We start from the raw sequence: 13,393 nt of genomic DNA, 5'->3' as shown, positions 1-13,393 counted from the left end.
TCATCTGACTTTATGCTTATTGTGCATTCAATAATTATTTATCAATGCCTTGCTCTGGCCATGAAAAAGAGATCAGAATACATACTTATTCTCACAACAAATGACCGTTATTTATGTATAGCTTACAAATTTCCTTTTAACAAAAACTTCAAACATTCTAATAGTAAATCTGAAAAATACGACCACAAAAATCCAGACTTTCCATTAATTTTATCAAAGCCTCATCCCTGCAATACGCCCCCAGCCATTTAACATCTATATATTTATAATTGGACATGATCGTTTTTCCAATGATAAGTCTGTAGGTGAGGCCATAATTGGAAAAAGGACATTGAAGTCTGAGGTTTGGGAGTGTTGTTCACTGCTATCATGACACTGACAGGGTGATGTTGACTGTCAACCCTGGGAGAGGGGTGGGTGGGGCGGGGTCGCCCGGGGTGGGAAGTGAGGGTATGAGTAGTCAAAATGTAAATAATATATTGAAACTAAAACAAGATATTGACGCAGCATTTCAGAGGAAACTGGCCAGTCACATCTACCTTGTTCAGGACATACAGCTGTAACGAATCATCGAACAATGCAGCCAAAGTACACATAAGGGGTGGATCAAAGGTACTCAATGAATCTAAGTGTTTGTTGTTATCTCATAATTTCTCAATCACATTCTAGGTATATATGAATAAATTGGGCAAGTCTTCTTTCATGCAATGGAAAGTTTCAGGAATGAGACTCATTTAGTGTGGCTGTTTCTTTGTTGACCGTGTTTCTTATACTTGTTTCTTCACTCAGTTCCCCCCTGTGATTTTCGTTTCCATTCCTCCACTTTAAAACTTTCTGCATAAGGATTCGATGGAACCAAAATTAAAACTCCCAGTGACAATGAGGGTAGAAGTGTCCATAAGAGTAGGCAATTATTGTAACCTAGGATTCAACTACAAAAGAGGAGCCCTGTTAAATTGGTAACCTAGACGACTTGACTGATTCGCGTTTTCCTAACAGCTATGTTACCAAACAGCTGATTGTAAAGTTTTCAACAAAATGCGATGCGACTTAAAATGTGTGGCTCATCAGTCTGAAATCTAAGTTGATCAATTACTCTATTCTTAAATTTCTTCTGTTCTGTGTGACAAAAAGACTTCAATTTTGTAGACCGGAATCAAGAAGAATAATGGCATCTTTTCTCGCTTCCTCTCCCATTGATTCCACCCCACGGCTGCCTTCTCCCCCCCCCCTTTCCTTTCGTGTAATCTGTCTCACTTTATGGCTTCTCTCTCTCTCTCCTTCCGGGTTTGATGAACTTTGTTATGCTCCCCTTGATTATTCTGCAATTTTGTCTGGAGAATACTGCAATATTTTCTTTATACTTTGTATATCCTCTTAATCCTGGGCTCAGAGTAAACCTTTTCCGATCTATTGTGCTATCGCTGGGAGTGCTGTTACTCTGTGATATTTAGAGCCTATTACGAAAATCTTTGAATAACTGTTGATATGGACTTCCCGTGCCTTTGGTCCTCTGTTCGTGGGATTTGACGACTCCGTGTTTTCCTTCCAGGTCGAAAGTGGATTTATTTATTTAGGTATACATACAACTTTTTATATATATATCGTTATTGACCTTTTAAACATACAAACTGTACTGATGTCTGCATGCGCCAAAACATTGGTATATCATACTGAGTGTTCACCTTCGGATTGCCGTAGGCCATAGCCCAAGTACAACAGCAGTAATATACAATTTATTCGGGTGCCCTCTGCCCCTGCACCTTCCCTATAATGCCTCAATCGTGAACAATCCTATGGATCCCTGCCATGGCCCACGCCACCAGGATACTGCGCTACGGATCAACTACCCTACCTCCCCTCTCACCCCCCCTTCCCCCAACAGAACGCCACCCCAACCATCCAACCATGTCTGGTGTATAATCCCTTTTGGCATACCCTGATGGGCCTAACCCCTCTGCTTCTTTTACCCCTTCCACTAGAAACGTGCTCCCTGTGTCTCTCATCCCTTCCTTATTATCTGGCCTCCGTCCTGATTGCACGCTCCCCCCATTACCTAGTTTTCTGCTCAGTCTGTACCCCCTTTTACCAACTCGGCCGCCATTGCCCTCCAGGCATGTACGTCATCTTCTAGTTTCTCATCGCGTCTCATGTGTTTGTGCTAGATAGTGTAACAGATCATAATGATCTCTAACTGTTCTGATTTTCTTAGGTACTTTGTTGGGGTGCTAAATAAGGACTCTGGAGAAATGGAAGTGTTCGATGCGGAACAGTTTAACATGCAGCCGTTTTTTCCAGGTAGGGGATTGAGAAGATTTATTATACTCTGTCCCTGAAAAGAAAGGTTGATCTTTACATTTAAGTAATACGAAATGATCCAGGCGAGGACTAGTAGATACAGGGGTAGTGTAGATTTATTTTGACTGTAAAAATACAAATGCTGGAGAAGAAATGTATGCTTTGCATATGAAAAGCTTGCTTTTAGTGCTGCTTGTAACATGGTAAATATTATATGTGGCTTGTTCTATGTTGAAGAATTAAAAGTATACATTGCTTTCAAACTGTTTGTGTCCATGTGCCTGGTAACAGTATCTGAATCCTGTAGGCCTTTGCTATACCCCTGACAATTGAAATGGGCCTACTGAGTTTCTTTGCATCTAAGGAGACTCCTATTGCAGTGTCTGTCAATCTGTTGATACTACTTCACTTGACAGTGGCTGTAATGAAAAATAGTTCTATGTAGAGCACAAAAAAGCCAACCATCTCTCCTGATACAGGCAAAGTTCTTGACCACTATCACAGCCTTCATTCTCATTTTTGACTGCTCGTGCAGGTTATTTGCAACGATTTGGAAGTAGGATGACTGAATCTATAAGTGTGCAAATCTCTGGTCGGCTTTTATGAAATGATGTGGTTAGGGATGTATTTAAGAAGTGATATACAGAATGTTAGCAAGATGATGAAGTAAGACTGTTGAATCTGGTAACCTCAGAGGTTGCAAGGATAATATAGAAGGTAGTGCGACCTGAACATTTTCGAAAAAAGCATTCATTTTATTTATTTTTTTAAACTTTATTTTTTTTCAGTTTCATAGAATACAAAAACAAGTCCCCCCACCCCCCCAGGCATCTTAAAGAACAACAGTTGCTTACAGGGCGACTGAATCATTACGGCACATTTCGGATTAGGACAGTCTCTGAATCATAAGAGGGATAAAACAAAAAGTCACGGGTCAGCATCACATAAGGCAATTAACAAAGACATTGTGAGTGAGATTCAGGCCAGGCCCCACATCGGGTATACACCCCAGAATACCCCCCTCAGTTGTCCTCCCCCCCCCTCCCCCCGGACCCCGCTCGGGTGCTGAAAATAATTCGGCACCAGTCCCCTCCGAGTCACTATGTGGCGAGTGACCCTCTGTGCTCAGACCCTCCGCACACATAACCCGCCAAGCCAGCAAGTCATCCTGTAACTTCTCATCCTTCCTAGAGAGCTGCTTATGCGTTTCCTCCGCAAGTGTCCATTCCCTCACATCTCTAAGCCACACATCCACGTCAGGGGCCCTTTGTCCCATCCACGTATTGGCAACCCTCCACCTGGCCAGGACCAGCATTAATTGTAACAATTTAACAGGAGCTTCCGCCCCTTGGGCCTGGGTATCAGCCCTAACATGCAGTGCAAGGGGGAGAGCGCAATACGGAGACCAGTAGTGGTCCGAATACGGACCACCACGTCCGCCCAGAAATTTGCAACCAGAGTACACTCCCAGGCCAGATGCAGGAACCCGACTCCCCTCACGCCACACCTGGGGCAATTGTCTCTGCTATTGTCGGAAAAGCGACTAAGTGAGAGCGGGGTGAGGTATGTGCGGTGTAAAAAGTTAAAGTGAATAAGCTTAAAGCGGGCATTGCAAGACACCAGGCGCGTTAACACCCCCACACGCCTGCGCTGTCCTTGATCCAGAGGGACTCCCAAGTCCGCCTCTCGAGCCGCCCAGGAAGGTGGCACCGGGGGAACCGAGTCGCGTTTCATTGCAGCGTAGAGCAAGGCGATCAGCCTCCGGCCTTTTCCACAGGACAACAAAATATGTAAAGTGTGGGTCATCGGGGGAATCTCCGGGCACTGCGGCCAGACCGAACGGACCATGGAACGCAGGCCCTGGTAATGCAAATAATGTCCACCACTCAAGCCAAATGACTCCTCCGCCTGTTCGTAGGAGAGAAAGACCTCCGAGGGGTATAGATCCGCGAGGACCTCACATCCTCCATCTCTCCATTTACGGAAAGATAAGTGGTGCTCCAATTGGATTATGGGTGCCAATATCCAGACCGGCTATTCCCTATGAAAGGGCGCAGTGCGGAGGATCCGCTCCACAAAGCGTTGCCACACCACAGCCGTATGTCTGACCACATAGGGGAGGCCGGGACTAGCCCCAGAGCCCTGCATCAGAGCTATCCGGAGCTCCTGCACTGTGGCCCTACCTGCTAGCAACTGAGTCTTCCAGACCTCCACATCCGCGAACCACTGCGCGGCCGGGAGGAGCTGCGCGGCGTAATAATAAAGATCAAACCGCGGAGCCTCCAAACCCCCCTCCTCACAAGAGCGCACCACTGTACTCAAGGCAACTCTACTACGACGTCCAGAGCAGGGACGTGTGCAATGTGTTGAGAGTCCTAAAGACCCTAGGCGGTAGGGGACACATCGAGTTTTGGAGGACATAGAATGTCCTCTGGAGCATCACCATTTTTGCGATTGCCAGACGCCCCATGAGGGACAGTGGCAGGGTATTCCAGAATGTGACGGAAAACCGGAGAGACTCAAGCACCCTATCCGCATTTCGGGTGAGGGACTGCGTCTCCTGCGAGGTGACGTGAATGCCCAAATATCGGAAGCTAGTCTGCTCCCAGCGGAGCCCAAGTTCCGGCAGGGCCTCTAAGGGCACCGCGTCGAAGCCCGACAAGGAAAGATCAGCGACTTACTGCGGTTTTGGCACAGGCCGGACACCTCCCCGAAACGATCCAGAAGGTGTAGCAACTGCGGGAGCGCCTCCCTGGGTGCTCTCAGGTAAAATAATGTGTTGTCCGCATATAAGGAGATGACATTACACGTATCCCCCACCTGAATGCCCCGTTGTCGCAACTCCGTGCGTACTCTGACAGCAAACGGCTCTATAGCAAGAGCAAAGAGTAGAGGGGACAGAGGGCACCCCTGTCGCGTGCCCCTGCCCAACTTCCACTCCTCCGACCTAGCGCCTCCCAGACGGACAAGAGCGGTCGGGGAGGTATAGAGGATCTGCACCCAGCGGGAGAAGTGCGGTCCAAAGTGCGGTCCAAAGCCCAATAGGCGAAGCACCGCCCGGAGGTAGCCCCAGTACACAGTGTCAAACACCTTGGCCAAATCTATGGAGACCAAGACCATCTGTTCCTCCATGCCTTGTACCTCATGCTGGATGTGGTTCAACCGCCGCAAATTCATGGCTATATTACGGCCGGGGATGAAACCACATTGGTCCTGGTGGACCAAATGCGTCATATGGGGGGCTAGTCGAATGGCCAATAATTTAGTACGGACCTTGATATCCGTGTTAATCATAGTGATCGGTCGGTAGGAGGAAGGGTCGTGCCTCTCTCCCCCGTGTTTGAGGATCATGCAGATCTCACCCTGATCCATGCTTGGGGGGGGGAGCTCCCCGCGTTCGAACGCCTCGAGGAAGACCTGCAGGAGAAGCGATGCCAGCATATCCCGAAACACATGGTAAAAAACCGGGGGGAACCCGTCAATACCCGGCGACCTTGCTAGCAGCAGGCATGACACCGCCCCGTGAACCTCGAGCAGCGTCAGGCCGATATCCAGTTCCTCCCGGTCCGAGTCCGAAAGGGTCGAGAAGGGCAGGCCCTGCAAATAGGGGAGGTAAGAGGCCTCCGTGATATCCGGGTCCGCCGTGTACACGTGCCGCAGATGGGAATGAAGGACCCCCAGAAGGGCCTTCTCCGAGTACACCAACTCACTGCGAGAGTCCCGAAGGGTCACTATGCGCTCAGGGGTCTGTTCCCGCCTCAAAATCCAAGCCAGTAGCCTCCCTGTCTTATTTCCCTCCCTGTGGAGATGCTGCCTATATTGGGTCAACGTATATTTGTCGAGTCTGTCCAGTGTTTCATGAAGCTGTGCTCTGGCTACCTGTTCTTCCACCCCTCGAGACCCACCAGGGCCCACCAGTCGCTGGGCCTGCAGCAGGGTATCTTCCGCATCTTGGAGGTCCGTCAGGAGCTGCTTCCTGACACCATATGCAAGACCCATGCAGGCGCCTCTCACTACCGCCTTCAACGTCTCCCACTTAGTGGCCACGGACATGCCCCCAGCCCCCCAATTGAGGTCAACATAATCTCCAGTAGCTGTCCCCACATGTTCCCTCCCTACCTGATCACGGAGGACGTCAACAGGGAGCCGCCATGTACGGGGCCGAACAGCGGGGGGCCCCCACTCCACCACGTAGTTCACTGGGGAGTGATCCGACAAGAACCGGGCCTGGTGTGTCACCTCCACCGTCATATGAAGGTCAGCATTCGCAATCAAGACCCTGTCTAGGCGACTATGTGTGTTATGTGTAAGGGAATAGAAAAGCATTAATTATTAATGTATTGTTTTCTCGTGTCGCCTTGTGCACTTTGTGAGTCCTCCATCCGGTTATTGTGAGAGATGCAGTGCGGACCACCAGCAAAAAGAGCCAGATTTAACACTAGTTTTTGTGTATGTGCTGCCCCTTCTTGGTACTTTGCCATTATAACCTTTCCCCACTGGTTATGGTATCAGTCGTAAACCGAAGGAGTAGACTTCGGTGGCCTTTGATGTCTGGAACAGGTAATTTCTGGAAATGTGACTATTGTACTGCCTACTGTTTATTGATTAACTATGTTTTTTTTACATGTGACTGTTACACTGTCTTTGGGCACCTCCGGAATCGAATTCAGCTCTTTGTTTTCAAAATAAACCGATTTTATTAGATGACTTCCCATTAAAGACCATGGTCCCACATGTCTGATATACCACAATTTTGAACAGTGTGATTGTATATGTCTACTGACTTATACAATGCTGCCTTAGGCATGGAGAGTCCAGAATGTCTGTGCATAGAGGAAGAGGCAAGGACACTCACAGCAGTACAAATGCTGGAAGACTATAAGAGGTTTTCACGACTTCCTTCACTGCTCATACAGTATTCGAGCAAATATTGCAAATGATGATGTACTTTTACCTCTTATTTTTCAGGCGAATCAACAAATACAATAACAGAGGAGAAAGTGGAGAAATCCTACAGAGATAAAGTGAGTACCTTGAAGCTCACTTTGCTAATTTATACGTTTTTTGTGTGAATAGAAAACCTTTGGACAGTAAGCAAATCTTATTGACTCAAGAACGTTGTAGTAGGCTGCCTTAGTTGTGATGTGCTTTGCTGCTTTCAATTTGATAATGTGTTATGCACCATGCTTAATTTGTGTCTGTGGTTGTAGGTGGTGGGGACCAGGAAATCATTTTCATCATTAAACTTTGACTCAGAACATGAGGGCAAAAGGCACAAAATTGAAAAGTAGGAGAGAAATGATTAGAAAATAGTGACAAATGGAAAAAACAGTGATGAAAAGGAACCTGCAAAAGTGTGGAAAAGAGAATGGCAGTGTAGAGTGAGGGAAGAAAGCGCCATGAGTATGCAGCATTGTATTTAACATTCTGTGATTCAGCAGCACCATAGTGAAGTCATAAGGAATTTATTTCCCCCACATACTAAGCACTGGCTCACAGAAAAAATGGCTCTGATGATTGCTTCATGTGTGTAAATGGTCTGCATGAAAGTACACTCTTCCAGCCTTTAATAGCCCCTCAGAGTGTTGTTGACAAAACAGTGAACATATGAAGACAAACCAAAGGAGCTGAATCTAGATTAGATAAACGTTGAGACTGGAGGCGAAAGTAGTAATAGTAGTATGAGGGATATTCATGAATCTTAAGCTCATAAATATTACATTACTAGGAGGGGAGTGGCGTGGCGGGAGAGAAAACGGCTGCTTAAGCAGAAGACTTCATTCCCATTAAGCTTTCCAGTGATTAATTCAACTTTCATGGGTGTGCATTAGTCTACTACTTGATTGTTTTTTATAATCAGTGGCTCTCAAGGAACTTATGTTTCTGCATCATAGGATCCTCATTGATTGTCCTAAACACAGAATATTCCTGTGCATTTGCAGGGATCCCAGAACACTTTATATTCAATTATTTAAAGTCAATCTTTTAATAGAGGTAGTCACTTCAATGACCATAAAATTGAAGGTACCTCCATTAAAAAACATGGCAGGCCTGCTTTTACTTCATTTTTCTTGACCATAAAAATGCTCTAATTAATGAATGTGACTACATGACAGCATCCGACAAAAAACATTGTTGAGTTTATTAGGTGCACACAGAGTGAGAAAAATGAAGGAAAAAAGGAGCCTGTTGAGTAAAGAGTTCAAGGACTGCAAGTGAACGATATACTGTTGCTGTAAGGAGCCAGCAGCTTTCCTTCCCATCATGCACTGTACTGGCAGTTTGCCTCACAGCTTCAGTGAATTTTTTCTAGCTCATGCTGAGAGGATCTCAGAACACTCTCTGGGCTTCTTTACCCAGTGTTTTATTTACTTTTTGTGGTAAAAAGTTAGTTGTTTTCTTTTACTTCATTTGACGTCTTTGAATTGGTTATACATTTTTCACTAATTTTTACATCTAAAGCACTGATTATTTTTGCGAAAATGCCTCCACTTTTTATGAATTGCCCTTCACGTGTGCGAAATAAGGCTTCATCAGACCCACATTCAATTTATGTTGTTTGTCTTCCTGCCTCTCACTCAGTAAAAGAGTGTGTATTTTTTTCAAAAAGAGCACTAAAAGACCGTGATAGCATTCAAGTTAGAGAAAAACCTGAGAACCTACGCCAGAAATAAGAGAAGAGCAAAGAGAGAAAAAAAAGACAGGGAAGGGACTCCTTCTTCTGAATCCAAAACCTCTCGCACTAAAGAATCTCATAGAGAAAGATCTAAAGAGAGGAAGCATAAAAAACATTGCCACCATCACTCTTGGCATTCTCACCACCCTTGAGAACACCGGTCGACCTCGAGGCATGTGTCTGATCTGGCTTGCTGATGTCTATTACAACACCACAGGTACCGTTGAATCCACCATAAACGTCGATACCAGTTCCCACACCACAGCAGTTGACGGCGAGAATTTTGGCGGCAGAATAATAGACATCGACACGTCATCGGTAGAGGTCAAGAAGAACGACTTCATTAATACGTACGTTGAGATCTCCATCAAGACACTCGACATAAAGGAGATCGAAGTCAAGACATTCAGAGGTCTCCATTTTTTCAGTTCCTTATGATTGTCGTCAACCAGAAGAAGAAACAACAATCTGTCTAGACCAGCTTTAATTATACCACAAGAGGATCTTGTTTAGGAACATATTCCTCCTCTAGACTTGCCTTCTAAACCTACTTATCCATTAAGTGCTTCAACGCAACCACTGGAGCCGGGATCAAAATCAAAAGCCATAGTTTCACCAGAAACTGACAGACCTCCGCAGCCAACTCCTCCAAGGCATTTGACTCTATGAAAAAGGAAAAGATCATCACCCTCTTGTTCCCATTCACCAATTACGTGTGATTCCCCAACTCTTATCCTACATACAGGCCTACATCTCTAGATGAGTCATCTCCTAGATCATATCCTGTAGATTCCATTCTTAGTTTTTCGGATGTATTAGTCAGAGGTGCCACTAAACTAAACATACAACTGCAAACACTTCAAACAGCAGTTTTGGTGATAATGGAGACTCTGCAACCAGGACCTTCACCTGGCCCCTCTGCTCTGGAAGTCTCTCCCTCTTCAGTTACGAACAGAACCCAATTACCTTAGATTTCGCAGACAGGTAAAAACTTGGCTATTCAACATGTAACTCTTCCCTCCTGACTCCCCCTCTCTTTTTGTTGGTTTTAGCACCGGGAAACCTACGGTAGCTGAGCGCTTTATAAACTTAAATATAATAATAATAATAATAATAATGGAGACTCTGCAACCAGGACCTTCACCATGACCTAATTTACCTCTGTTACTGGGATTTGCAGAATTAGCAGAGGAGAAGTTCCTTACAATAATTACTATTAAAGCTGCAACACATCAGCTTCTCAAAAAATACAAAGCCTCTGATCAAGATCCTAATTATCTGAGACAAGATCCCAAATTCGATTCCTTAATAGTCTCTACTGTAAGAAAGGAACAGCCTTCGGCTCCAGAGACCTCAGTCCCTTCTGAAAAGGAGAGTAAGAGACTAGAGGCAGTTGGAAGAAACATTTGTCATTCTGCAGTTGTGACTTATAAAAACTCTAGTGCATCTGCTCTTTTAGCAAGATATGATCAAGCACTATGGGAATCTCTCCGTGCTTTTGCAGATAATCTTCCAAAAGACCGAGGACAAGACTTCATGGAAGTCGCCCATGAAGGTCAAACTGTGTCAAATCAATCTATCAGTGCATCCATAGATGAAGCAGATCTGGCCATAACACAGTTCTGCGCTGGTATCTCGCTTCGGAGGCTCTCCTAGCTTAGATTAACTTCGCTAAAACCGGATGCTAAATTAAAAATCATGAACCTCCCTTTCACTGGGCAAGTCCCTTTTGGGCCCCACAATGACAAAGAAATGGAGAGATTGAAGAAAGAGGCAGAAACCCTGAAAGCAGTGGGGTTAGAAGAAAAAAGAAGTGCTATCATTCCCACCATTGCAGGGACTTTAGATTTCAGTACAGACAGAGGGTTTAATGCCCTCAATGACCCTTCTGTCCTCAATCCCAGAATCATCAACAGCAACATCAACAACAGTAGTTCCATCCTAGGAGCAATTCAGGAAGAAGTCAACTGAAAAAACAGCCGACACAGTGCTAATATTCTTCCAGGTAACGAACAACATCGAAACAGTGAGAATCAGACTCCCCCTGTTCTGTTTCCTACTCTGGTGGGAGGGTGTGTATCATATCACGTAACCGAGTGGTGGTAAATAACCACTGACAAATGGGTATTGCAGACCATCCAGAACAGTTATACCACCCAGTTAAAAAATCCTCCAACTTCAATACCTCTGAAGCCAGCACCAAAACATCAATTACTTAAAAATGAGATGCAATCTCTACTCAAAAATCGTGCAATAGGACTAGTTCTTTCATTCAAAAATGGAAAAGGTATATGTTCAAGATATTTTGGTATCGTAGAAAAGCAAACAAATGGAATTCAGGCCAACCGTCAACCTACAACAGGCATACAAATGGATCAAGAAACAGAAATTCAGGTTTCTAGCCTTGCATCAGATTTATACACAATTAATGAAAGGGAACAGTATGTGTTCTTTGCATCTCTAAGATGCATATTTTCACATACCCATAGCAAAATAATACTGGAATTCTTAAGATTTACAGCGGGAAAAGACCATTATCAGTACAAAGTCCTTTCTTTTGGACTCCAGTTCACACCTGGAACATTATCCAAATGCATGGATGTGGTTGCACCTCCCCTCCGAAGAAAGAAGATTTGCATTTACCCCCATCTAGATAATAGGTTGATAAAGGCACTTTCTTATCGTCAAGCACAGTTAGGTGTCAACATAACAACCAAACTCTTAACAAAACTGGGCTTACATACCAACCACAAGTAGTCAATTTCTTCACTTTGCCAGCTTTTCGACTATCTACACACCACTCTGGATACTGTAAAAGAAGAAGTGTATCCTTCGGAGGAGAGAGTGACTACAATTTTGTTACCAGCTGCCAGCCGTTTCAAATGTTATATCGAATAGCTCCACATCTCTCATCTCTACTCGGGTCCATGGCATTATGTATTTATCTTGTCCCAAATGTGCATGTTCAAATGAGACCTTTACAACAATTCCTTGAGGATCAATGGTCCCAATTGAAAGACTGTTGGGAAGGCACACAAAGCAAACTGCCTCTGATGTGGTTGTGCAAGAAAAAGCAACTTGCTGAAAGAAATCCCCTGTTTTCCGGACCTTCAGAAACAGCCAGTTGTCACAGATGCTTCTCTGACAGGATGGGGAGCTCATCTACAAAATTTCACAGTACACGATCGATGGTCAGAAAAAAAGCAATGGTACCACAAACTATAGCTCAATGGATAATTTCATGTTTTACTCTCTGTTACCAATTGGCTATCACGCCTCTTCCAGGTAAACCTGGATCTCACTCTATGCTTAGTAAGGCTGCATCTGTTGCCTGGATAAAAAATGTCCCAATAACAAACCTTTTTGAAGCAGCTACATGGAAATCTGTTCATACTTTCTCTAAACATTGGATGAGGATTCACGAGCAGACTCCTTACTAAGTCAAAGCAGTACAAAAGGGGGTGGTGATGCAGGGCTCGAAAAATTCACTCGACGCTCGCATTTGCGAGTCAGATTGATTAAGGACGAGCTATTTTTAGGTCCTACTCGCCCTTTCTGGCGAGTAGGAATACAAACTGACACTTGACCTCTGCCTCTGAAAGCAGAGGAAAATGACAAGATAGCAAGATTTAAAGGCATCTTTATTTCTCACTAAGTAAATGAGCAATAAAAATGCTTTTAAATCTTGTTAACTTGTCACATTTGCTCAGTTTTCAGAGTTTGAGGTCAAGTGCCTTTCAGTTAGGTCGAGGAGATTTTGAAGCATCTGAACCAATCAAACACTCACACCCAGTCAACAGATCTGGGTTTAATCCATCACCGTTCTTTAGCCCACTCTGCCACCCCAGTTCAGACATGGCCATATGCAAATCAGTCTGACCCTGTGCCTCATGGGAAACAGTCCAGCCCTAACTGCCAAGCCATGCCTACCCAGGATCAGAAACAGGCTTATTAGGACCGGTTTCTGGCATTTCAGCCGTCTTCAGCCAGGCTTGCTTGAATCCAGTGGCAAAGTGAGCAAGAGACTCATGTCTGAGCATACCCTGCCAACTTATGGCGAACATAGCGAACTGCCAAGCCATGCCATAAGTTGGCAGGGTATGCTCAGACGTGAGTCCCTTGCTCACTTTACCACTGGATTCAAGCAAGCCTGGCCACGCCATAAGTTGGCAGGGTTTGCTCAGACGTGAGTCCCTTGCTCACTTTGCCACTGGATTCAAGCAAGCCTGGCTGAAGACGGCTGAAATGCCGGAAACCGGTCCTAGGAAGCTTGTTTCCGGTCCAGGGAAGGCATGGCTTGGCAGTTCGGGCTGGACTGTTCCCATGAGGCACAGGGTCAGACTGATTTGCATATGGCCATGTCTGAACTGGGGTGGCAGAGTGGGCTAAAGAACGATGATGGATTAAACCTAGATCTGT

At 45.1% G+C, this 13,393-nt stretch overlaps 1 protein-coding gene across 1 annotated transcript in view; it reads left to right on the top strand.

Moving 5' to 3' along the window:
* The window catches only part of POLR1E (RNA polymerase I subunit E), a 241,850-nt gene that overhangs the window by 64,331 nt on the left and 164,126 nt on the right, over window positions 1–13,393 (top strand). Inside the window, exons 4-5 of the mRNA XM_078676521.1 lie at window positions 2,213–2,298; window positions 7,267–7,322. Of these exons, the coding sequence (XP_078532647.1) occupies window positions 2,213–2,298; window positions 7,267–7,322 (142 nt within the window). The remainder of the gene's footprint in view (window positions 1–2,212; window positions 2,299–7,266; window positions 7,323–13,393) is intronic.

The sequence above is a fragment of the Lissotriton helveticus genome, chromosome 2_1, assembly GCF_964261635.1.
Source record: "Lissotriton helveticus chromosome 2_1, aLisHel1.1, whole genome shotgun sequence".
Classification (NCBI taxonomy): Eukaryota; Metazoa; Chordata; class Amphibia; order Caudata; family Salamandridae; genus Lissotriton; species Lissotriton helveticus.
The sequence above is the reverse complement of the archived record's forward strand: the minus strand, read 5'-3'. Positions and strand labels throughout refer to the sequence as shown.